We start from the raw sequence: 27,758 nt of genomic DNA, 5'->3' as shown, positions 1-27,758 counted from the left end.
CTACAGCACAGTAATGTTCCATTACATTTCATATAACATAATTTATTCAGTTGTTCCTCAGCTGATGAGCATTCACTGTTTGCAGTTCTGTATTATAAGAATAAACACTACTATAAATTTGCATACATTAATCTTTATTTTTGACTTCTTTTGGATATATACTTAGTAGTTCACTAGGTTATTGGCATGGTATCATTAGTATATACACATTAGTAACTTTTGGGGTAAACTGCTTTCCAGAATAGCTGGACTCCACCAACAAGCCATTAGTGTACCTGTTCAACCTGCCACCCCTTCCTTTAACAATCTCTGTTTTCCTTTTTTATATATTTGCCAATCTCTTCAATGTGAGGTGGACCTCGGAGTTTCTTTAATGTATTTCTTTTTGATGTTACTTATCAGTAAAGTCTCACCTCACTCTAGTCTTGAAGGTTTCAGGAATAATGATTGTCTAGGGTATATACATATCAATGAACTCATGGATAGGCTTTCTGAATTTAGGATTTATGTTTTGAGTAGCTTGACCTGGGAACACTTTCAATAGCTGTGGATTTAGGCAGAGGTTCTCTGTTATCTGGAGGAGTGACTTGTACTGGGTAATTTCTCCTAAGTAACTAAAGATGACAAATATTCAGTCATCTGCTCAGTGCAGATGCTCCCAATTAGGTCTTAACAAGCAAGCAGGTGAGCATGTTGTGTGTTGTTGGGAAGTCCAGCATGCATCGGCAGGAATGTGTGCATGTAATGACTTGTTTACAACACGATACCATATGGCTGCATGACACAATACTGCGTCATCAAAATTTCAACGTAGGAAAAACCCCACAAGTTTACAATAAATTATTAAATTTCAGATGCACATTTAAACATACATATTTTTTTGAAATGACACAAATTTCCCCCCCCAAAAAAAATCATTAAAGGGTTAAAGAGAGATATCTGGAGAGACGCTAAGTAAATTTTTTTTTTTAAAAAAAGGGGGTGGTAGGCCAAATAAGTTTGGGAACCTGTTTTAGATGTTGCAAAGCACTACATAAACATTACCTCGTTTAAGCCTCACAATCCCCTCATGAGGTAGACAGTAGAGGTATTATTCCCACTTTACAGATGAGAAAACTGAGGCTCAGAAATAAAGGCACTTGTCCATGGTCCTATAGTTAGTATGTGTCAGAGACAGGACTCGAATCCAAGTTCCTCCTGACTCCAAGTGCTCTTTCCATTAGACAATGCTGTCATAGAAACGTTACCATTTCTTTTCCACTGCTGCTGTTGACCTTTCTTCCACTTTCATTTGTAAATTTTCCTAGGATGACCTGGCATGGTTGGGTCTCAGGCCAAAATTTCTGCAGAAATGTTTACCACTTTTCATTGTTGTATGAAGTATACTACTGATAATCTTACACCATCCAACTCTGAAAGGTTTTGCCAATAAGCCTACATTCTAAGAAGGTTGTGCTGAGGGGGAGGCCCATTAACTGGAGAATGCCTGAACAAGTTATAGTATTTGAATGTGATGGAATATTATTGTGCTATAAGAAATGATAAAGGGGATGGTTTCAGAAAAACCTGGGAAGACGTATATGAACTTATGTAAAGTGAAATGAGGAGAACCAGGAGAAAAATGTATGCAGTAACAATAATACTGTAATGATGATCAACTGTGAAAGACTTGGCTACTCTGATCAATACAATGATCCATGACAATTCCAGAGGATTCATGATGAAAAATGCTATCCATCTCCAGAGAGAGAACTGTTAAACTATGAGTACTGATTGAAGCCTATTTTTTTCACTTTATTTTTCTTGCTCCACCACACACACACACACACACACCCATGGTTTAATACTGAAATATTTTGCATGACTTTACACATAAAATGGTTATCATATTGCTTGCCTTCTTGATGGGTGATGGAGAGGCTAAAGGGAGACAGAGAATTTGAAACTGAAATTTAAAAAAAATTAATGTTAAAATTTTTAAAATGGTAAGGGGATGGTTTCAGAGAAACCTGGGAAGACTTGTACAAACTGATACAAAGTTAAGTGAGCAGAACCAGCAGAATAATTTATACAACATGATAAAGATAATTTTTAAAGGCTTAACTGAAATCAATACAATGACTAATTTAGTTCCAAAGAACTTGTGATGAAACATCCTGTCGACCTCCAGAGAGCAAATCAAAGCATACTTTCTTTGTTTTTGTTTCTTTAGGGTTTTTTGGATATGGCTAATGGGGTAATTTGATTTTCATTATTGTATATATTTGTAAAGGGCTTTGTTTTTCTTGCCTTCTCTATGGGTGAGGGGGCAAAGAATTTGGAACTGAAATAACATTAAAATTTTTTTTAAAAAATTCAACTTGTATTACTTTTGGCTCTCATGCCTCTTATCAAGAAGAATGAATTCGTTTGATGGCTGTGGTGGTTTGTTGGTAAACTCTTCTGAACTCATAGAAATTGCTCTCTACTACTTATACTCATATAGCAAATGGTGATAAATAGCATAAATGTCTTTCTACTTCCTATTTTTCATCCTTAGTAGCTTATCTGAATAGGTCAAGTTGTAACTACTATAATGCCATGCCTAGTCTTCCCATCTTCATCTTTTCTTCTAATTTGGTATTGAATTTGACCTTCATTCTAACAGGTTTGTTTGACTATACAGAGACAGTTAAGAAAGCAATTTCCACATGAGTAAATTAGTTGCTTTTTGCCTGCTAAAAGACAGTAATTTCATTTTTTGATGTTTGGGGTTTACCATGTCCAGCCTTCCACATTATGTTTCTCTTTTTGGGATAATCACGTTATATAGACATGAGCTTTATGAACGCTTACAAGTCTTTGGCATCTTTCATTTCTTAATACTAAGCGATATTTTCCAACTTTTTGTTACTCTCCACCATATATAACTTTGCATCAAGGTAAATGAGTACTATGATAAACTTTAGTTTGAAGTTCTCAAATTGTCAAAGTACTTCTCTACTTCTACTATGCAGAATTTTTCTACTTCATCCTCTACAGCACATGCAATTATCTTTATGGTTATCTTTTTACTTATGCTCATCATTGAGCATTGCAAGGTAAGATGACCTAATGTTCCATGAAATGATGCTTCTCTTTACTAGGGGCATTATCAAGCTAACTTTGCCAATTTCATCTGCCTAAGAAGGATCTGTAAGCCACCCTTCCATCAAACAATCTTCTGGTTTAGTGAATTGTAAAAAATATCAATATTGATAAAGTTCATTTCCTCTATATATAACATCCATTTGCTGGCTGTTGGAAAAGGATTTTATATGTAAAGTTCCTAGTGTTAAAATGACTACAGACTGTTTTAAAACTGCTTTTTAGCCTTCTTTTCCTTTTTCTACCACTGCCACCATCACTACAGAAGTGAAAAATGAACATGTGCACAATAACTGAACTATAATGTATCAATTTAACAGACCACGGCACTGTGAGGAATTACAATACAAGGAAACGACAGAAACATGAGATCTATATGATGTGATTCAGAATAAAAGAACAAAATACATGACTATTATGACGTAATAACTTAAAAGGCAATAAAACTGGTCAAATATAGCAGATGATGTTGGAACTATTCTACCAAAGCCAAAGCACACATATATAAACTGGCAAATTACAAAAGTGGAAAGTGAAATATACTATGAGTTGTCATCACACCATTAGAGTTTTGCTTAACACGTTTGTGGGAAATCAGCTTTGTAAGAATGCTTCAGTAAAGATGCTTTGTAAGAAGCATCAGGGTGCTTCCTGAGAAGAGTAGGTTGAATTAAAACTATTTTTTAAGGAGCAGACCAGACAAGACTGAAGGCCATTTTGCATTTTATTTTGTTTCATAGGTTGCCAGACCAACAAATATATCACCCAGTGGCCAACCTTTCGAGTGATATAAGCCATATTTCAATGGACTGGTCCTCAGATAATAGACAATAGACATTGCTGGGACCACCCTCACAGCCTTCATTGCCTTCAAAGCCATCTCCAAAACATGAGACCCCGAGGCAGAACTTTTGTGGTAGTATCATTACCAGAAATTTGTGGATGGTTTAACTCCCCCAAAGCCAACAGAGAACAGCATCCAACTCATATTTGTAATTTCTTATGGAATCCATATGAAGATAATCTACACATATGTAAAGGATTATCTCTGTTGAAAATAGAAGAGTCAGGTTTGTACAATTTTCTATAGCAGCCACAAAGTTGACTGAAAGTTATCAAGACTGTAAGATCCTCAGAAGACCTGAGCTGAAATCTTACCTCCAACACTTTCTGGCTGTGGGACCCAGGAGAAGCCACTTAATCTCTGTCTGCTTCAGTTTCCTCATCGATAAAGATGGGATAATGTAAACATTTACTTCACAGGAGTGACTCAAGTGAGATAACACGTGCAGTGCTGTGGAAAACCTTAAAATGCTATATAAATGCTAGCTATCATTATAAAAAAAAAAGAATGTAAGATACAGTGTGCTTACTATATAAGTTTATATAAGATTCCTTGGTAAACAATACCATCTCTAGTATTGTCAAGTAAAGTACAAAATAGGAAAATAAGCTGGCCAAACCTGTTACTATTACAGAAGATAACCAACACAGACTCCAAATGGACAACAAAATCCTTGGATATAATGAAGTCTTCCAGATGTTTCGTTTTGCAGGTGAAATTTCAGAATTCTTGGTCTTCATGTGATAAACAACAGATATGCCTCAGTGATATTTACAGTAACTCAAAAGACACTGGCAGAAATCATACAGGAAAAGCCAAGTACATAAAGAATGCCTCTTGTCCAGACTGAAATGCAGTGAAGGGATAGTCAATCAGTACATATGTCTTGGATGTGGAATACAGCTGGATGATGAGTTAGGACCCAAATTGAAGAGAGCAGATTGGATTGCCTTTGAGAAATTGCACAATGTTTCTGACCCCAAGTTGCTCCCTGCAACAAAAACCCATCTTCGTAACACCAATATTTTCCTGGGATGCTAAATGTTAAGACTGTGCTGACCTCACTGTTGTATGCCTATGAAATCTGGAGAGCATACAAGCACCATGCCAGAAAATTGAACCACTTCCATTTGAATTGTCTTAGGAAGGTTCTGAAGATTACATGGCAAGATAAGGTACTGGACACTGAGGTCCTTCCTTGAGCTGAATTGCCACACATTCAAACTGTACTACAGAGAGCGCAACTCTGATAGGCTGGCCACATAGCACAAATGTCAAACACACATTTACCTAAAAGATTATTTTATAGAGAACTCACACAAGATAGCACTTAGAGAGGTCAGAAGAAGCAGAACAAGGACACTTTCCAGTTCTCTCCGAAGAACTTTTGTATCAATTATGAGACACTGGAGATGGCTGGCAAAGGACCACTCAGCATGGCATGCCCGCATCAAAGAAAGCTCTGTGCTCCACAAGCAAAGCAGAATTCCAGTAGCAGAAAAGAAATGTGAGATGCACAAATTGAGAGACATTTCCATCCCAAATATTCAAACAAACTATTTGTTTCTGACCTGTGGTAGAGCTTTCCGAGCTCATAATGAACTGATCAGCCAGTGGAAGACACTGTACCTTGACCCCCCACATCATAATATCATTAGTCTTCTTCGAGTATGAAAGATGAACAAGAACACATTCACATTAAACCATCCACTTCAAGTAATGGCTTTATCTTTTTATTGTTCCTCTTGCTTTGGACCTACATAAATCCTTTTTCCACCTGTCAGTCATGTCTGAATCTAATTTTTTTTTTTCAGACCAATATACCCCAGCTCCTTCCATCACTTTCTGGGTATGTGTTTTTCAGGAGTTCGTAGATTCATTCAGGTCTATAACTAAATTATAGTCAGTACATTCTTATGTATTTTTGACATTGATTTGCTGTAAGTTTTAGGAGAAAGACAGTGGCTAACTGTATAATGCCTTCTCTAGAAGTCAGAGATTTTAAAATTAAATCCTTCTATCAATTTGCTTTGTATTTTACCTCTTCCTCTATAAACTGAAAAATGCAGAAACAATTCCAATTGGGTGTTTTTCATTTACTTGGGACCTGGTTTCCCCTCAAAGATTTACTTCCCCAAATGAGTCTGGCTTGAATTTTAATAATTAAAATTAATTTGCATTCTTCATGCACACCAACTTTCAGACATAGGTTGAGAAACATAAGGAAACCAATGTGGGAGTTATAAATTGCTACAGATACTGAGAGCTTCAAAGAGAAGATGGCAATTGAACTTGACTTGCAATGTATCACTTTACTTTTCTTGTTTAGAAAAGCTCTTTGTTAAAAAAAATAAATGATAACCTAGGTCTCCTTGATGTCAAATAGATTTAAAAATCATAAAAGATAAAGATGCTTCAAAATGCTAATGGTTTTGTTGTTGTTGTTCATAAATAAATAGAGATAAATGATGATGTTTTACACAGACACCTTCTCATCTTTGTAGGTTTTAGATAAAATCAATCATAGGAGAAAAATGATGATAAATGTGGTTCACATAAATTGATCTGTAGTAAAATTGAACAGTAAAAAATGAAGAAATAGTTTCCTTTCATCCTAACAAGGTTTACTAATTAGGCAAGACCATAATAAGACCCAACTGCCAGAAAGCAAGGCAGTAGCAATACCTTATAATAATGTTACCCTAAAATCCAAGAACTTTTAAATAAAAAGTTTTATTTCTGTGTATTTTTCTAAAAACATATTAGATGGGCCATTACAATGAATGATTTTTTTTAATCAGTTTTATGAAATACAAACCCACTACTGATTAATGTCATAACAATCTAACTGCCTGACTGCAGGCCTTTCACTGTTTCACTGTGATGCTAATGTTGCTTTTGTGGTGCTGAATGTTGAGGACAACCTCTTGTCCAATTTCAACTGAGATGGGATTATCCAATACAACAGCAGCTTGTTTCCAGTGTGAGGTTTCACTTGATGTATCCAGACTAATCTCTTCATCAAGATACACATGATACCAGAATGGAATGGCAGTCACTTGTCCAGATTTACAAATCTGCACCTAAAAATATCAAATTAAAAAAATATATATAATAGTTTAAGAAATGAAAAGTCCTAATATATAATTCTCAGGATATCAAAAAATAATTTTGAATTGGTACACTTTGATTTTTTGTTAGTTATCAACCTAAAAATGCAAAAGTCACTCAAGTGCTTACAGTTTTAATGCAAGTTACAAGAATGAAAAATGAACTAAGCCAGGGTTATGGCTAGGTAAGGAAGGCAATCAACTAGAGGGAAACAGAGAGTGACTGCAGTAAGGGCAAAGGTTTTTTACATTTTTAAAAATTAATATACATTTTTAATGCAAGAAAATTCCTCTCTTCATGGCATGCTAAGTATTTATTTTGTATAATACTCACAGGTCAGAGTGAAAGTTCAAAGCCTCCAGTGGGCAAGTGAACAATAAACATACTGCTGAGCCACTTCCAAAATCAATTAGGATGGGGTAGGGCTGGGAGAAGGGGATATAATTTTCAGACCTTACCTACTATTTACAAATGTCTCTGACAAAGAAAAAAATATACAGAATCATTCATTAAGATTAATATCAATGTAAATTGCTATGTTCATAATTATATTTTCTATTAGGCTTTTAACAGAAGAAATAACATCAATCACCTGTAAAATATATAAAATTTATATTCTTCCTGGGGGGGGGGCGCAGGGAGCCAGAAGGGAAGATAAGAAGGGGGACTGAATTTCCCTATCTCACCTGGGCCAGAAGTATAGTAGCTATTCACAGGCCCAATCCCAATGCTGATCAGTAAGGATGCTTTAATCTGCTCCATTTTTCTGACCTGGCTAGGTCTGCCTCTCCCTAAACAGCTTGTTGGCCCTCCACGCCTACAGCATCAGTGGTCTTAGCAAGGATATCCAATTGGCTTTAGCCCAACTCCAGCTCAAGAACTGAGTTCAAGCGACCCACCAACCTCAGCCTCCTCTAATAGCAAAGATGGGAGTTATATGCCACCACACTCAGCAAAATGTACATCTTTTTTTTCCCACAGAAAATAATACTACCTGATAGAGATGCTTTTCAAGATATTATTCTGCAAAGCAACCAAACCTAGAAAATGAATTAAAGTTTCGGAACAAAACAAGCAGTGACTACTTAGTTATTTTGTCCTTACCTTCACTTCTCTGTTAGAGTTGTTCAAATATGGATTCATCAAATCTAATCTTAGCAGTTCAGTCGGCTTGCTTAAAGGAATACATGGCAAAGTGGAAAGGTCCAAAAATACCCGTACAGGAACCTACAGAAAGAATATTGAAATTCCAAGAAATGAACATAATTACCTTCAATTATGAGGAAGATTCACTATTACCTTAAAGAAACTTAAAGAAACACCTGGATAAAAGTAAGGGTTTGTGTAACTTTGGTAATTAACCACACCAAAACTTGGTATCCATGGGACTTCCACTTCCAGGAGTCAAGATGGCGGAGTAAAAAGGTAGTTGCTCTCACTCTCCCCTATCAACCTCTGAAAACCCAGAAAATATCACCCCAGAAAAAAACCCCGGAACAGCTAAACTAAAAGAAAGATGGGGAGCAGCAGTACAGGAGCCTAGCAAATGGGTCTCCCAGTGCCTCAGCAAAAATAAGGAAAGCAGCACTACAAAGGGCCCCAGGTGGATAAGCACCCTGCAGCATTCATCTGAAAGGAGCTGAAGAAAGCAACCTACAGTCTTCCTAAAGTCCAGCCTTGCTGATTCCAACCCAACACCAGGTAAGCTGTCAGAACCCTACAGCCTCCAACTGTCAACCAGGAAGAGATCCTGAAGCCCAGGTGGTAGAGCAGGCAAACACCAACACCTGGACCTCCCAGTGCCTCAGTGAGGGCAGGGGGAACCGGTGGAAACCAGCTCAGAAAACCACCAGGTGCCTTGGCACTCTACCGCAAAACAAAGGAGGCAGCACTGCAAGGGGCCCCAGGCATATAAACACCCTGCAGCACCCATCTAAAAGGAGCTGAAGAAAGCTAAAGGAAAGGAAAAGCAGGCAACCTAGAATTGCCTGAAAGTTCCAGCCTTGCTGATTCCAGCCCAACACGAGGTAAGCTGCCAGAAACCTACAGCCTCCAATTGCCAATATAAGAGGCCCCAGCACACAAAGCCAGTGACCAAGACCTAGGCTCCCAACACAAGAAGCTTGGGTCAGTGCCCTCTGTTCCCCAGCAGGAGAGCTCAATCTCTTTAAAGGCCAGGGAATAAAGAAACACCATGAGTAAAAAGAAATGTACCATAGGTTCATATTGTAAGAAGAGTGAAGATCAAGACAGAAATTCTGAAGAGGACAACATTGTCAACAAACCCACATCTGCAACATCAAAAGGGAATATGAACTGGTCTGAAGCCCAAAAAGCCTTCTTAGAAGAGCTCAAGAAGGATTTTAAAAGTCAAATGAGAGAGGTAGAAGAGTCCTTAAAAATACAATTGGCCAATTGGAAAAAAAGTACACTGAAGAAAACAAGTCCCTAAAAAACACAATTGGCCAATTGAAGAAGGAAGTACAAAAACTAACAGAAGAAAACAATCTGTTAAAAACTAGAATTGGACAAATGGAAACTAATGACTCTATGAGAGAGCAAGAATCAGTCAAACAGAAACAAAAAAATGAAAAAATAGATGAAAACGTAAAATACCTCATCAGTAAAACAACCGACCTGGAAAATCGATTCAGGAGAGACAATTTAAAAATTATTGGACTACCTGAAAATCATGATGAAAAAAAGAGCCTGGACAGTATCTTTCAGGAAATCATAAAGGAAAACTGCCCTGAAGTCCTAGAACCAGAAGGTAAAATAACCATAGAAAGAATACACCACTCACCACCTGAAAGAGATCCCAAATTGAAAACGCCAAGGAATATAATAGCAAAATTCCAAAATTACCAGATGAAAGAGAAGGTGCTGCAAGCAGCCAGAAAGAAACAATTTAAATATCATGGAACCACAGTCAGGATTACACAGGACCTTGCAGCTTCTACATTAAAAGACCACAGGGTGTGGAACATGATATTCTGTAAGGCAAAGGAGCTTGGAATTGCAGCCAAGGATCAACTACCCAGCAAAAATGAGCATGATTTTTCAAGGGAGGAGATGGATATTCATGAAATAGGGGACTTCCAAACCTTCCTGATAAAAAGACCAGAGCTCAACAAAAAATTTGATCTTCAAGTACAAGATTCAAGAAAGACATAAAAAGGTAAATGTGACAGAAAGATACAAAATGTTGTTAATAAGGGCAGACTGTTTACATCCCTACAAGGGAAGATGACACTTGCAACTCTTGAGAACTGTATTGTTATTACACCATGTTAAAGGAGTATACATAAAGAGGGTGGATATTAGTTGACTTTGATGTAATGATAAAAAAAAATCTAACCAAAATTTGGTATCCATAAACTCTGCTTGTTTAGTATACATATTTTAGAGAAAGCCAACTTTGTAATTAGAAGGCCAAGCAAAGAGGATATAATTTTAAGTCAGTAAGAGATATTGCCAAATGTTCATTTATCAATTAAACATCCTTTAGGAGGTAAAAATCAATAGGTGGCTGTGACTTTTCTGAGCCCATTCCTTTAAAAAAAATTTAGTAGCCTTGGAAATCGGCTATTTATTGTCCCAGGCTTCCTTTTCAATCCAAACAATTTCCTAGGTCCACTAAGAGAATGAAGAAAAGGAACAGAAGGGTTAAAAAGGACATTTCCTATCAATTTACCTCCTATGTAACCCTTAGTCAAGTAACTTACATTTATTTCCCAAAGGGAATATTAATATTAACCTATTGCAAAACTAAGTATTAAACTGTAAATTACTGGTGCCTTTTTAAGTAGTATTAAGATTGGGGGGCGGGGGAGGGAATCTTACTAGTTTAGCTTGAAGAAATAGTACCTCATTTCTCTAGAAGTACTTTAGCTACCATAACCTCCTCCCTTTTCACCCACCTGTAGAGCCCCATCAACAACAATGTAGCAAACATTTATTAGGGATCCACAATGGTAAGTGCTCCATGATATGCAAAGATAAGGAATACACTGGTCCTGCCTCCATGGAGCTTAGAATGTAGTATAAAGAGTACAATGTATGTCAAATAACTATATACCATCAGAACTAATCCCCAGGTTCAAATGAAGAGCCAAGCTCTGACCCAAAGACCTCCCTACCCTAACCTCCTTCCTTCTCCTTCAAGGAGACTCATAAAGAAAGCATTCTGGCCCTTCCTTCTCGACTACCCTTTTCAAAGTCCACTTAGTTGCACCACAAGGAATCCTCCCTCCTCCCACAGAGGAGCAGCTTCTTTTACCATTTTCCCCCTTTCCTGTTAACCCTAGCTCAGTTATCCCAAGGGAATCATTTAACTTTCTTCACTTTATTCTTTTTTATAAGGCTGCAGAAGATCATGGTTAATGAAGATTAAGAGTGATGCTAGTGATAGATAACTGCAACAAGAAAAAGGAAAGTCATGCATTTTGCAGTGGGCATTAGATAACAGTAAAGAACAAGAATGCCATCAATTTAAAAAAACCCTTGAGTGTCCTGAAGGGCTTCTTGGAATCAAAGTCTGCATCTTCCATTTTCTCATATTCCTGATTAAGCAGGTTTTTTCCTCAATTATTAATAATGTGATAACATTGTCTTTAATTTTTCACTGTATATATATGTGTGTGTGTGTGTATATATGTGCATATATACACACACACACACATATATTTAGTTAAAATATTACTTTTAGTGGCTGAAATGGAATGCTTATGATCTTTTTAAAAAAATGGTTGTTGATTTATTTTTTTTCCAATTACACATAAATACAATTATTAACATTCATCTGTAAGAAATTTTAAGTTTCAAATTTTCTCCCTTCCTTCCCTCTGCCCTCTCTAAAAAGAGGGTAAGAATTTTAAATAGGCTATATACGTGCAACCATGTAAAACATATTTCCATTTTATCATATTGTGAAAGGAGATCCAAAGGGAAAAAAATGAAAAAGATAAAGTGAATGAAAACAGTGTGCTTAGATCTGCATTCAGACTCCATCCGTACTTTCTCTAGATGTGAACATCATGAATCCTCTGGAATTGTCTTGGATCACTGTATTGCTGAGAAGAGCTAAGTTATCCACAGCTGATCATCACACAATGTTGCTATTACTATGTACAATGTTCTGATTCTGCTCACTTCACTCAGCATCAGTTCCTGTAAGTCTTTCCAGGTTTTTCTGAAATCCACCTGCTCATCATTTTTTATGCCACAATAGTATTCCATTATATTCATATATCACAGTTTCTTCAGTCATTCCCCAATTGATGGCGTCCCCTCAGTTTTCAATTCTTTGCCACCACAAAAAGAGCTGCTATAAATATTTTTTAAGCATATAGGTCCTTTTCCCATTTTTATTATCTCTTTGGGATATAGACCTAGTAGTCGTATTGCTGGATTAAAGGGTATACACAATTTGATTGTCCTTTGGGCACAGTTCCAAATTGCTCTCCAGAATGGTTGCATCAGTTCATAGCTCCACCAACAGTACATTACTGTCCCAATTTTCCCACATCCTCTCCAATATTTATCATTTCCCTTTTCAGTCATAATAGACAATCTCATAGGTGTGAGGTGGTACCTCAGAGCTGTTTTAATTTGCATTTCTCTGATTACTAGTGACTTCGAGCATTTTTTCATATGACTAGAGATAGCTTTGATTTGTCTCAAAACTGCCAGTTCATATCCATTGACCATTTATCATTTGGGGAATGACTTATATTTTTACAATTTTGACTCAATTCTCTATATATCTGAGATATGAGGCTTTTATCAGAGAAACTTGCTGTAAAAATTATTTCCCAGCTTTCTGTTTTCCTTCTAATTTTGGTTACATTAGCTTTGTTTGTGTAAAACCTTTTAAATTTAACATAATCAAAATTATCCATTTTTAAATCCTATAATGCTCTCGATCTCTTGTTTAGTCACAAATTCTTCCCTAATCCATTGATCTCACAGGCAAACTATTCCTTGTTCTCCTAATGTGCTTATGTTAATACCCTTTATGTCTAAATCACGTACCCATTTTGACCTTATCTTGGTATACAGTACAAGATGCTGGTCTATACCCAGTTTCTGCCATATTGTTTTCCAGTTTTCCCAGCAGTTCTTGTCAAATGGTGAATTCTTATCCCAGAAGCTGGAGTCTTTGGATTTATGAAACACTAGATTACTATGGACATTGACTACTTTGTCTTGTGTACCTAATCTATTCCTACTCTGCTTCTTAGTCAGTAGCAGACAGTTTTGATGACTGCTGCTTTATAATATATTTTGAGATCTGGTACAGCTAGGCCACTTTCCTTAGTATTTTTTTTTCCCGTTAATTCTCTTGAATTCTTTACCTTTTTGTTCTTTCAAATGAATTTTGTCATGATTTTTTTCTAGTTCTATAAAACAGCTTTTTGGTAGTTTAACTAGTATGGCACTGAATAAATTAATTTAGGTAGGACTGTAATTTTTATTGGCTTGGCCTACCCATGAGCAACTGATATTTTTCTAATTGTTTAGATCCGACTTTGTGTGAAAAGTGTTTTGTAATTGTGTTCATATAGTTCCTGGGTTTGTCTTGGCACAAAGGCTCTGAAGTATCATATGTTGTCTACAATTATTTTAAATGGAATTTCTCTTATCTCTTGCTGCTGGGCTTTGTTGGTAACATATAGAAATACTGATGATTTATGTAGGTTTATTTTATATCCCACAACTTTGCTGAAGTTGTTAATCATTTCAAGTAGTTTTCTGGTTGATTTCCTAGGATTCTCTAAGTATACCATGATATCATCTTCAGAGAGTGATAGTTTTGTTTCCTCATTACCTCCAATTCCTTCCATTTCTTTTTCTTCTTTTATTGCTATAGCTAACATTTCTGGTACAATACTGAATAATAGTGGTGATAAAGGGCATCATTGCTTCACTCCTGATCTCACTGGGAAGGCTTCTTGCTTATTCCCATTACAGACAATGCTTCCTGATGGTTCAAAATAGATACTACTTATCATTTTAAGGAAAGCTCCATTTATTTCTAAGCTCTTCAGTGTTTTTAGGAATGGGTACTGTACTTTGTCAAAAGTCTTTTCTGCATCTATTGAGATAATCATATGATTTGTGTAGATTTTGTTATGGATATGATTAATTACGCTGACAGTTTTGCTACTATTGAACCAACCCTGCATTCCTGGTATAAATCCCACCTGATCAAAGTATGTGATCCTGGAGATATATTTCTGTGATCTCCTTGCTAGTATTTTATTTCAAATTTTTGCATCAACATTCATTAGGGAAACTGGTCTATAGTTTTCTATCTTTCTTTCTTTCTTTCTTTTAGGTATCAGTATATTTGTCTTGTAAAAGGAATTTGGTAGGACTCCACATATTTTCCTAAATAGTTTACATAGTACTGGAATTAATTGTTCATTAAATGTGTGGTAGCATTCACCTATGAATACATCCAGCTTTGGGAATTTTTTCTTTAAAGAGCTCATTGATGGCTTGTTCAATTTCTTTTTCTAAAATGGGGTTAAGTACTCCATTTCCTCTTCTGTTAATCTGGGCAATTTATATTTTTGTAAATAATCATCTATTTCACTTAGATTATCAGATTTATTGGCTAATACAATTGGGCAAAATAGCTTTTAATCATTGTTTTAATTTCCTCTTCGTTGGTGGTGAATTCACTCAATTTCTGATACTGGTAATTTGGTTTTCTTTTTCAAAATCAAATTAACTAATGGTTCATCTGTTTTATTGTTTTGTTTTCATAAAACCAGTTCTTACTTTCATTTTGTTTTCTTTCAATTTTATTAATCTCTCCTTTCATTCTTCAGGATTTCCAATTTGGTGTTTAATTGGTGATTTTTAATTTGTTCTTTTTCTAGCTTTTTTAATTCACTGACCTGCTCTTTCTCTATTTTATTGAGGTAAGTATTTAGAGATATACATTTTCCCATAAGTACTGCTTTGGCTGCATCTCATAAATTTTGGTATGTTGTCTCATTATTGCCATTCTCTGATGAAAATACTGTTTCTATGATTTCTGGTTTGGCCCACTCATTCTTTAGGATTAGATTATTTAGTTTCCAATTAATTTTAATCTATCTTTCCGTGGCCCTTTACTAAATGTAATTTTTATTACATCATGATCTGAAATGGAACCATTTAATATTTCTGCCTTTCTGCATTTAATTGTGAGGTTTTTATGCCCTAACAATGGTCAATTTTTGTGTAGGTGCCATGTACCGCTAAAGAAAAGGTATATTCCTTTTCCTCCCCATTCAATTTTCTCCAAGGGTCTATCTTATCTAACTTTTCTAAAATTCTATTCCTCTCCTTAACTTCTTCCTTGTATCTTCTGTGTTAGACTTATCTAGTTCTAAGAAGGTGAAGTAGGTCTCCCACTAGTATAGTTTTACTATCTATTTCCTCCTGTAACTCCATTTAACTTCTTTACAAATTTGGATGCTACACCATTTAGTGTATACATGTTTAGTATTGCTATTACTTCATTGTCTATGGTACATTTTAGCAAGATGTAGTTTCCTTCTTTGTCTCTTTTAATTAGATCTATTTTTGCTTTTGTTTTGTCTGAGATCATGATTGCTACCCCTGCTCTTTTTACTTCAGCTGAAGTATAATATATTCTGCTCCAGCCTTTTACCTTTACTCTGTGTGTCTCTCTCTGCCTCAAATGGGTTTCTTGTAAACAACATACTGTAGGATTCTGGTTTTTAATCTACTCTGCTATGCGCTTCCACTTCATAGGTGAGTTCATCCTATTCACACTCACAATTATGATTACTATATATTTCCCTCCATCCTATTTTTCCCATTTATACTTTTCTCTCTATCTCCTTTCACCCTGTCCCTCCTCACCAGTGTTTTGTTTCTGACCACCACCTTCCCTCAATGTGCCCTCCCTTCTATTAGTGCCCTTCCCCTTTTTCTTGTCCCTTGCCCCTCCTACTTCCCTACATGGTAAGATAGATTTCTATAACCAACTGTGTATTTTATTTCCTCTTTGAGCCAAATCTGATGAGAGTAAGATTCAGGCAATGTTCACCCCCTTCCCCTTTTCCCCTCCATTGTAACAGGTCTTTCATACCTCTTCCTGTGATATAATTTACCCCATTCTGCCTATCCCTTCCTTCTTCTCCCAGTATAATCCTTTTTATCACCCTTTAATTTTTTTAATATCCTATCAAAGTTACTTATATCTGCACCCTCTATATATACTCCTACCTGCTCTAATAAAAATATAGTTCTTAAGTTATAAGTATCATCATCCCATGTAGGAATGTAAACAGTTTAACCTTATTCAGTAACTTACGTTTTTTTATTTCCCATTAACCTTTTTATACTTCTCTTGAATTTTGTATTCTAAAATGGAATTTTCTGTTTAGCTCTGGTCTTTTCATCAGGAATGTTTGGAAGTCCTCTATTTCACTGAATGTCCATTTTCCCCCCCTGAAAGATTATGCCCAATTTTATTTGATAGTTGATTCTTGATGGTAATCCAAGCTCCTTTGCCTTCTGAAATATCATATTCCAAGCTCTCCAATTCATTAATATGGAAGTTGCTAAATCCGATGTAATCCTGACTGTGACTCTTCAATATCTGAATTGATTTTTCTGGATGCTTGCAATATTTTCTTTCTCCTTGACCTGAAAATTCTGGAATTTGGCTATAATATTCCTGGGAGTTTTCATTTTGGGATCTCTTTCAGTAGGTGATTGGTGGATTCTTTCAGTTACTATTTTACCCTTTGGTTGTAGGATATCAGAACAGTTTTTCTTGATAATTTCTTGAAAAATTATGTATTGGCTCTTTCTTTGATCATGGCTTTCAGGTAGTTCAATAGTTCTTAAATTATCTCTCCCAGATCTATTTTCCAGGTCAGTTGTTTTTCCAGTGAGGTATTTTACATTTTCTTCTATTTTTTAAACTCTTTTGATTTTGTTTGGTTGATTCCTGATGTTTCACAGAGTCAATAGCTTTCACTCACTCAATTCTAATTTTTAAGGAATTAATTTCTTCAGTTTTTGTACTTCCTTTTCCATTTGGCCAATTCTACTCTTTCAGGCATTGTTTTCTTTTTCTAAGATGTTGGCTCCTTTTCCATGATTCCCTTGCATAACCCTCATTTTTTTTCCTACTTCTCTTATTTAATTTTCACAATCTTTTTTGAGCTCTTCCAGGAGGACTTGCTGGGCCTGAGACAAATTCATATTTCTCTTTGAGGCCTCACATGTAGGTGATCTGACATTGTTATCCTCTTCTAAGTTTATGTTTTGATCTTCCCTGTTGCCATAGTAGCTTTCTCTGGTCATGGCTTTTTTTGTTTCTTGCTCATTTTCTAGACTATTTCAAGACTTTTAAAGTCGAACTCTACTCCTGGGATACACTGAGGCACTGTCCCAAGCTTCTTATGCTTGGGGGGTGGGGTGGGGGAAAAGGGCACGGGGCAGGGGTCTGGTCACTGTCAGTCTTTGCCAAGACCTGCAGGGCTGGCAGTTCACAACTGCTCTGGGGTTTCTTGGCCTAGTCTAGCCAGCCGCACTGGGGCCTCTGGGACTTCCAGGCCTGAGCATCAGCCTGTTGCTGGGGCTGGCGGCCTCATCACTGGCCCACTATGCCTCTGGCCAGTTAAGCCAGGGCCATAGGGCCTCAGTTACTGATCTGTGCTGGGGCTAGGGGCCTCCTGCTGGCTTGCCCAGACACTGCCTGCACTGGGCTGCACTCTTCTTTTACCCAAGTGAGACAGACCTTTCCTTCAATCTTTCTAAGTTATCTTCTGCTAGAAAATTGTTTCATCCCATTCTTTAAGGGTTCTGTTGCTCCAGAATTCATTTTGAAGGGACAGCTAGGTGGCGCAGTGGATAGTGCACCGGCCCTGAAGTAGGACCTGACTTCAAATCTGGCCTCAGGCTAAACACTTGACACTTACTAGCTGTGTCATGGGCAGGTCACTTAACCCCAATTGCCTAGAAATGAAAAAAAATTTTTAAAAATCAGAATTCATTTTGAAGCATGATTTAAAGTTGTTTTAAGGGAAATTGGGGAGAGCTCAGGCAACTTCCTGCCTTTTCCGGGCCATTTTGGTTCCACCTCCTCCCCTTGCCATCACTTGTAACCTTGTTCTTTGGAAAAATACATTTAAGTACCAGGTATCTGACTTAGCAAAGTATGGCAACACAACACCTTTGTTAATTTGGAGACTGCTTATAAAGAGAAAACAGCAATGTATACATTGACTATAAACATATCAGTAATAAAAGCAATGGAAAAATCTGGTGGGGTAAATACATGAAAGGAAAAAAATTCATAAGAGGAAAATGATTACAAAAGGGGAGGTTTACTTATTAAAGTTAGTAGCCTTTTTTGTTAATTAACTATAAAGAATAAGTTTATAGTTTCAAGAATAATTTTTAAATTCTTGTGTATTTGAATGTTAGTTTTGGTTTTTGTTTATAATTTTTAAAGCTGACTTTAGCTGTAAAATTATTCAGTTTAATAGGTCATTCAGATGGAAAGGGGGAATAATCTATAAAGCAAAACAGTCAAGAAAATTATTTTCTTTGGGAAAGCATTCTGGTTATCTGAGTAGTAGCTGCTTCTCATAAAAACAAAAGCTTTTCAAGCTATGAAATGGGGTTCCAGCTCTGTGTGTGTGTGTGTGTGTGTGTGTGTGTGTGTGTGTGTGTGTGTGTGTGTGCGTGTGTGCGTGTGTCTTATTTCACTTTTTTTAATCAACTAAAAACAGATGAACCACATTGTGGTAGAGAGCCAGACTCAGAGCCAGGAAGGCCTGGGTTTAAGACTCACCTCTGACACATCCTGGCTAAGTGTCACCCTAATCAAACCACCTATCCTTTCAGTGCCTCAGGGAAATTCTAAAATTCAAAGCTGTAGAGCAGGTACAGATCTGTATTGGTAGAAGCTCCCCACCAGAAATTCTTAACACTAATGAAATCAAAAGTCAAGTTAATAAAATGAAAAAGAAAGGGTCATAGATTCTGAGCTGGAAGAGACCTTCCAGTTAAGTGAGCTGAACTCCTTCATTTTGCAGCTATGAGGAAGCAGAGGCCAAAGATGCAAATTGAGAAGTGGGGTCAAAAGTCCTCTGACTCCAGAGCCAACACTCTCTTCATACTCAGTACAGTGTGCAATGAGTACTCATAGTACTTGTTTTCTAAAGTATTTTGATTATTTTTTATGCACCAGATTGATAGTTACTTGCTCTAGTTGTAATTCTAACCCCTGGGTCTAAAGGATAAACTAGTTAAATGAAACCAGAGGGAGTAACACAAATTGAAATTACTTAATGGAAATTCTCTATGTATGTTTACTAACTAAGTAAATTAATCTGCACCATTTCACGATCATTTCATAGTTTGAAAAATCATGTTAAAAAAACCTGTAGAACCTGAGTTAATGACTTAGAACCTCAAGTAGACAGCTGTTTGTTGTTTTTTCCTGAAATAATGCTATCACAGGAACTCCTGATGTTCTATACTAAAAAATGATTTCTGAAACCTTTGGAAAAAAGATAAAAGCTTCAGAAATTACTTTAAAATGCCTTACATGTAGTCATTGTATTTTAATGGACTTGAAACTAGGAATTTTACAAAATCTCTAGGTACAAGGTCACTGCTAAAAGCAAGATTAGAAAACTGAGTTTACTACTGCACTCTCCTTGCTCCCTCTTCTCAATCTTGTCCAAATACCAACAAAAATTCTGTTTCCCTAAAACAGATGATCAGTAGAATGCCTAAATGGTTTCCAAGGTATACCGATGTTGATACCTGGACGCTGACAGTATCTTTATTTGTAGAACCCTGATTTATGAGAAACTTAGGTTTTAAAATTTTAAGAAAAGTAACAAGAAACCTACCTGGAACTGATTAATGAAAGGTGCTATATTCAATCCAAGAGTTGGCTCAGTCCCTTGAACAGCATTCTCTTCAACCAGTGTCTGTGATTCCACAAGCATCCCCAACATTAGTACATACTGAGGAAAGATTCTGCCTCCAGATTGTAATAAACATCTGTAAAAGGTAGAAATTTTTAAAGAAAAATTGAACAATTGACATATATTTCTAAACACAACAAGGAAGCATAAACATGTGAATTTAAAAGCTGTTTGCTTTTCAAAGTTGAAAAAATAGAACAAGTCAATACTATCTATCTATATCTAAAAACAGATATGAAGATTATCACCAGATAATTATAACCTGCCTGCATTCTACAGGACCATCAACTGCATAAACTTAGTACCTAGAATGGAAAGTATTAAGATCTTTTCAATAAGTTCTGGACAAATGACCAGGATATTCCAACCAATTCTAGGGACAATGTGCCCCAAATTATGGGATAATGAACTTGGACCAGGTAGGTTTAGGGGGCGGAGGGATGCCGGCCCAAGTTTCCTAGACCCACCTACAAGGATGAAAGAGGGTTACGTGATTGGAACAGGTAAAAAAAAACTTAAGTTGAGAGTAGAAACTGGGGAAATGTAAACTTACTAAATGCTAGAAGAAATAATAATGAGAATAATATATATTCATTTCTTTAATTTGGAATTACCTAATTTAGATGGGAATATCCTTCAATCTCTCCAAATTAAGGATGGTTTTACTCTATTTAGAAATTAGTAGTATTCTAGTCTCTTACATACTAAATTTCTTCTGGTAGAAAAATTGTCAGTGACCAAAATCTATGACTAATGAGGTACAGAAGCCTTATAAACAAACAAAAAAAAATTTAAGAACATTTATAAACAGTCTAACAGAACTATCACCTCATTGCTATTGGCTAGTAGACCACCCCAAAATACTCATTTCACTACTTGTATAATACAAATAACATGGAGGTCATTCTGGGTTTCCTAAAGCTATGCCAGCTGGCAAGTCCTTCACCAAGCTAAAAAGGCTTCTAATATAGGCTCAGCCAAAGCCTGTGTGTCTCTGTCAACTGCAGAGAAGTTTAGCAAAGGTTTTGGTGAGACTCATTATCAGAATCTCAACTACTGGGTAATGAATTTTATTTATGCTACGTCAACTCATGAAGGCCACTGGTAAGAGAAAAATCAGACTGATGAAATCACATATTTAATTATTTTAAGTATAGTACAATGGCAGAAAGAAGATGCTCCTAATTTTACATCATTATGGACTGATTAAATTTTACAAATGCACTGGTAAGATTGATGATGGTTCTTGGAATGAAGATGCGAATTTGATTAAAAAAACAGCTTGTATAAAAGTCTTTTAAAAAAATTTTTTTTTTTTTTGCTAAACCAAGGAAGTCTAGGCAAGGAAACAGAACCCTGATGAAATTGACTAAATTAAGAAAATGAAAGTGATGGATACAGAGAACTATGGAAAGATTTGTATGAACTAATGGAGAGTAATGTCAGGGGCACAATTTATACAATGACTACAACATTGTAAACCACAACAACAGGTTGACTTAAAAACTCTAATCAATGCAATGACCAACCACAACTCCAGAAGATAGTTGATGATGAAGCATGCTATCCAACTCTTGACAGAGAGATGATGGATGAGTGGTGCAAAATATTACATACATTTTTAGACAAGGCCGACTGGGGATCTGTTTTGCCTGACTAGGATTATTTGTCACAAAAGACGGTTTTGGTAGTTTTGTCTTTAGTAAATAGTGAAATGGTCAGGAGGAAAGTAAGAAAGGGGAACAAATGATAATGGTGTTAAAAAAATTTCACATTACAAAAAGAAGTTAAAAGAATAAAAATAAATAAAATTAAAATCTTGTCCCCCACTCCAGTCTTTACATATATAGGAGATTGGAGAAGTTTTCATTTCCATTAATATTCTCAAGTTTTGTACATATAAAAAGTCACATCTCATTTAATAGGTGTATTTACCTAGATGTGGGGAACCTGGGGCCGCAAGGCCACACGTGATCCTCTATGTCCTCAAGTGCAGCCCTTTCACTAAATCCAAAATTCCGCCCCTCTGGAGTCCTAGGCAAGGGTCCCCTCAAACAACTAGACTGGGAAAGGTCTAACTAGAATATGTCAACTCAAAATTTACCCACTAATCATCAGACAAAAGAAAATATTTAGGTAAATTTGAAATAACTATATACGTTAATTACTGCTAACAGGATGTTACTTCAACTCCACTAAGGAATTTTGTTTTTAATGACTACATTGTTTTTTCATCAAAATGTCTAATTTCAGGGGACTTTGAAGCTCTTTATCTTTCTGATACTATGGAAAAAGTTGTCCTCACAGACTGCTTAACATTTTATTTTATGAGATCTCTTTCAAAATGTGTTGACTTTGCTTGCTAGATTAAAACTGTGCTGTTCATAAAATTCCCAGATTCTAAAAATGCAGAATTGGGAGCTCAAACAAAACACACCTTTAGAAAACTGACACAAGTGCCAAGAAATTTGCTTTGAGCAGTTTCACTCTATAAATACTTTAATTCTCAGTTAACTAGAAAAATTTATTAAACCACAATATTATATTTCCCTAAATAGGCATTTTCATGCCAATATAGCTATGTTAATTTCTTTTTTTTTTTTTTTTGGCTAGGCAATGAGGTTAAGTGATTTGCCCAGGGTCACACAGCTAGTAAGTGTTATATGTCTGAGGCTGGATTTGAAGTCAGGTCCTCCTGAATCCAGGGCTGGTGCTCTAACCACTGCACCACCTAGCTGCCCCTACATATGTTAATTTTTAATGGTTAATCCTCCTGGCTCCTTACAAAACTGAGAATCTCACCTTCTTACTCATTAAATAAACACAAGCAAAAGATGCCTTCTACCTGAGTATTTTTCTGAACTGAGCTGACAAAAGTTCTTAATCTTTAGATAGGTAACACTCAAGATGTAATTTTAATACCCTCATAAATCACTGGCACAGCCAAGCCAATTCAGTGGAAGAATTGTCTGATTTCTTAAAACAGGACAAGTATAATACAATATGCTAAAACTTCACTAAATGCATCAGAACAAATACAATTATCTGCTAAAATAATGATTCATTTTACTGGGAAAAAAAGATGTAGTTTTCCTTGAGAGCACAGACAGCTTTGAAATAGACTATCCTCAAAATGTCCTGTTTCTTACCTACATCCAAAGATATAGTTTATATTTGCCACAAGAGGGTGCCATTCCATGAATTTAAGGAAACACACTAGGTTAAAGAAAGCATGAAAAGATAATGACCCACTTAAATATGCTGTAACAAGAAAGCCAATTGTAAATCAGCTAATGCACAAACAACTGGCTAAATCTGTTGTCAAAAACTGAATTGCCAGAAGGGTCTCCATAAAAAACTCTAAGCACTGAAACAAAAAAAAGATGAAGAACTAGTAAATATGTCTAGCCACAATCCTACCCAGATAGTGGATAGAAAATTCTTAAAATGTGTACTCTACATTATTTCCAAGTTAAAATATTCCAGAAGCCATTCATGGTCTCAATGTTGTACTAAGCAAAGTAATGTTCTTTAGCTCTGTTCAGATGATATAATTAAAAAAAACTTTCATGTCTGTTTAGTTTTGCTGGCATTGAGAGTGTTTTGTTGCTGCTCATACCACTGCTGTTGCCAGACTCCTCAAAGGAATCCTCTGCAAGGCCAAATGCTGCTTCAGAGCCATCTGTGCCTTTGATGGTAAAAATATGTTCCTACTCCAATTCTAGCCATAAATGGCCAAAGTTTGAAAAAAGGAGGAACTCTTTTATGGAAGTAGAGGGAGGTTGGATTTGTACCATCTCTTCTCCCTTAATATATGACATTCTTACCCCTTCCCTTTTTCAGAAGGTTTAAATATAGCAACAGAGAATCTCAAGTGAGCAAAGCTTTCATGACACTGTACACAAAATCCATGAGAAGATAAGAAGGCATGGGAGGACAGGCCCAGCAAGTAATCAGGACGCTCCGGAAAGAATGCAATGGACAATGGATGTGAAAGGTACCTCGAAGGATAGTTGGTTCTGAACTACCTTGCTTCTCATACATTCATTCCCTTTTATCTGGTTTCTTCCACATGCCAAACTCTGATCTCTATAAAATCTTTATAAGAATGATCTATACACGTATCAAGGGTATTCTGGGTGAAAATATAAGAAGTGAATAAAAGAAGGCTTTTTACAAACAATTTTCTACAACAGACTACATTTTCAGATACAATGTTCTGAAAAAATGTAATAAAGGCAAGATCCCACTATGTTTATTTTATGAAAAAATTATTTTTACTAAGTCAAATCTTAAATGTTCTCCACCAAGTGTCTCCTAGATGTAAGATCATACAAGATTCCCTAATAGATACACTCAGAGAAATTATTTTTATTCAACTGTCTCCTGATCTTCGATATCAAGCAAGGTAATCAAAAGTTAAAATATGGCAAGCGAAAAGGAAAACTAAAAACCCCATACCATGACAGTTCAGAAGAGAATACTCAAAATTTGGTCCCTACTTAAGGAAGACATTAACTTTACTAACATCTGGTAGATTAAATTTATTTTCTCTATAGTAGTTTCCTATACCCTCTCAGGGCCCAGAAGCAAATACTATTTTCCCATGACCCTGCACTGAAAAATTTACGAGGTAAAAAACAACAACAAGGGCAGCTAGGTGGTGCAGTGAATAGAGCTCTGGCCTTGGAGTCAAGAGGACCTGAGTTCAAATCCTGCCTCAAATATTTGCCACTTACTAGCTGTGTGACCCTGGGCAAGTCACTTAACCCTGATTGCCTCATCAAAAAGCAAAAAACAACAACAACAAACATATCTGCAATTACCAGAGAAAGCCATTAAGTTGTACTCTATCTACAGTAGCCAACTACACAAATTATACTTCCTTTTAGTATGATCAATCACTCACAAAGGACAACCTGCCTAGTTCATAATCTTCCCTCTATCCCACTCTCACCTACAAAATATCTAACCCGTAGAAATTCCTTCCCAACATTTATTATTATATCTTATTATATTACTTAATGCAAGACATGACTAAAAAGTGAAGATACTGACTAATAAACATACCAGAATTTATATATTCCAATAAATATTACACTGGCAAAGTAGTCAACCTGGATACTACCCTTATAACAATAACAGTATTATTCACAAACATTTTGGGAGCTACCTTCAATGCTAAGTTTATGAGGCCACCAAAAAAAATAAGTCTCATTACATTCAAAGCGTGCTAATAATGAATACTAGAAACTCAAATTTGTATTTATGGAGCGTAACAGTTGACAAAGCTCTCTCAATCCACTATGAGGTACGTGATACAACCAAACTACCTAGTTTGACTATTTTCAACAGTCTTGGCTCTGAATGACTTTTGGCTAGTTCCAGAAATCAAGCCCACCCTCACAACTTGGAAATTTGCCCCCACCAATGATGATATCTCAAGACTGTGTTTCAGTCTTCTGAAGGCAATTACAAAAGGGGAGTTCCAAAATGTCTCACAGCATAACTAGAGTAAGTGTATGGCTTGGTAATGCAACTACACTGAAGGGGACAATACGTTTTGGGTTTTTTTTCTGGCACTTTCATCATTTCTTTCTTCCTTCGATTCATCTGTCTTTTACTAATCAAGGTCATTTCCCCAATCTGTACTCTATACTTCCTGCAAGAGATCCAAATTACTATGAAATCCTTAAATGTTTAATATATTTTCCTACTATACCTTGTCCAAAAGAATCCCCCCAAATTAAGTATTCCTGTTCTTTCAAATCCAACTAAAAGAACTGTTAAGACCTAAAGGTTTACTCAACTTTCTACTTTCAATGCCAGAAAGAAAAGCCAAGCTTTCTTTAAATGATACCTCCCACCCACTCCTAAGACAGTTCATGGTCAGAACAGAGCAGGCTTAAGACCTTGTACTGGAGCCTAGCAAAGAGGGATCTTCACCCTTTAATACAGCTTTAAGGGTTTTTTCCCCTGCACATCTATAAGTGCAGAAAAAATTAAATCACCCCTACACACTCTGAACTTTGAACCTACATTCCAACTTTGTCACTAGAGACTATCCATTTGCTGTTCTTTTCTATGGATTTCCCCATCTACCAATAAGAAGTTTCCTTCAAAACAGCATTCCTGGTTAACAAAAAACATTACAAAAGATAAGAACCCTGTTAAGGGAAAAACATGAATAAGAGTCTGTGATTTTCCATGCACACAAACCACTGTGTCATTTTCATGGTTGACAAACGTGCTCTGTTAGTTAAGGATCACATATGCAGACAAAAATATTTTTTCAGGAAAACTTTCATATGTTGCACGCTACCTGGATATTGCGGCTTTTTCCATCATCTCTTGTTGAATAAGGCCAGACGTCTCAATGACATCCAGGATGATAATACTCCAGAGTTTGTCTGATTTGGGTCTCTGCAGAACTGCACAGTCATCTTCCACATGTCTCAACCAAAATTCCAGTGTGTCTCTAGGAAAGTGGTTGGCTTCAGAAATGAGGTCAAGAGTGAGACGGTGCTGTTCTTTTTCCACAGAACTGTATGGCTTTACTAGTCCCAGTGTCCCAGCAATTATGGGCAGAATGGAAAAGCCCTCAGACACATCTAACACATAGAAAGGGTCAGGGGTGATATGTAGGGAATTTCTATCTTGTGAATTTCCAGAGTTCATCTCACCACCAATAACTTCAACATCCATCTGTTTATTTGGTGTCAATGTTGTCAGCACTTTGCTCATGGCAGCTTTAAATCCTTCATGATAGGGAACATTGTTAAGCAAAGCTATTTCTGTGGATTCCAATGTGCATATCTGCCTGATTTCATCTGGTTTACTGGTTTGAAGGCTAGCCAGCGCACTACAGAGTTCGGCCTCACTACCTAAAACAAGAGACTCCTCCTCATTTTTGCTGGAACCTCTCTCAATATCCATTCCATGATCAGCATTTAAAATATGAATATTCTGGATTCTCAGGTAACAGTCCTGGCAGGAAACTTCCATCATCACATGGTCTCCAGGCTTCACAAAATAATCTTCAATAGGGTTGGGAGTTGGGGGTGGAGAGAGAGAGAAATGCAATAATAATTAATTCAAATAAAAAAGTCTGCGTGGGGTTGAGTGAATTTTGGAGATAAAATTAGAAGACATTAAGCATTGTTACATTACTTTAAAGCAGAATAAAACATACATCTACCTTCAAGGGGCTTATAATTCACCTGGGAAATGTGCTTTATAAACTGTAAAGTACTAAACATATGAGATTTTTAACGATTAAACAGGAAGATATAAAAGAGTTAAATAATAAGAGTAGAAGAGGTTAGGTGTTTGGAAGTTTCTTGGAGGAGGTAGAACCTGAGCTGGACCTTCAATTCAACAAATATTAAGTGTCTACTATGTACAAGGCACTGTAGCAGGCACTAACAAAAGAAAAAAAATAGCCTCTGACCTCAAGGAGCTTACATTCCACTGGAAGGGTACAACAGGTAGATGGATAAATAAATATTAAATATGTACAAAGCATATGAATGTGTATATATACAAAGTAACTTCGAGAGGGAACAAAAAGTCTTCTGTAGGATCTGAAGCCTGAACTGTGCTCTGAAGGAAGCCAAGTCTTCAATGAAGCTGAGGAGAGGAGGCAGGGCTTCCTGAATGTGGGGAACTAACTGTAAAAGAGCAGAGGAAAGAGATGG

General features: G+C 36.3%; 1 protein-coding gene across 2 annotated transcripts in view; it reads right to left on the bottom strand.

Annotated features, from left to right (window-relative positions):
* Window positions 1-5,681: 5,681 nt before the first annotated feature.
* The window catches only part of PRMT9 (protein arginine methyltransferase 9), a 58,048-nt gene continuing 35,971 nt past the window's right edge, over window positions 5,682-27,758 (bottom strand). For both annotated transcript variants that reach the window (XM_020994049.2, XM_078148700.1), the window contains 4 exons: window positions 26,384-27,098; window positions 19,984-20,137; window positions 8,186-8,308; window positions 5,682-7,053 (listed from right to left, as the gene is read on the bottom strand). In XM_020994049.2, the coding sequence (XP_020849708.1) occupies window positions 6,838-7,053; window positions 8,186-8,308; window positions 19,984-20,137; window positions 26,384-27,098 (1,208 nt within the window). In that variant the 3' untranslated portion in view covers window positions 5,682-6,837. The remainder of the gene's footprint in view (window positions 7,054-8,185; window positions 8,309-19,983; window positions 20,138-26,383; window positions 27,099-27,758) is intronic.

This window comes from Phascolarctos cinereus, unplaced genomic scaffold (genome assembly GCF_003287225.1).
Source record: "Phascolarctos cinereus isolate Bilbo 61053 unplaced genomic scaffold, phaCin_HiC Scaffold_9;HRSCAF=440, whole genome shotgun sequence".
NCBI classification, from domain to species: domain Eukaryota; kingdom Metazoa; phylum Chordata; class Mammalia; order Diprotodontia; family Phascolarctidae; genus Phascolarctos; species Phascolarctos cinereus.
The sequence above is the reverse complement of the archived record's forward strand: the minus strand, read 5'-3'. Positions and strand labels throughout refer to the sequence as shown.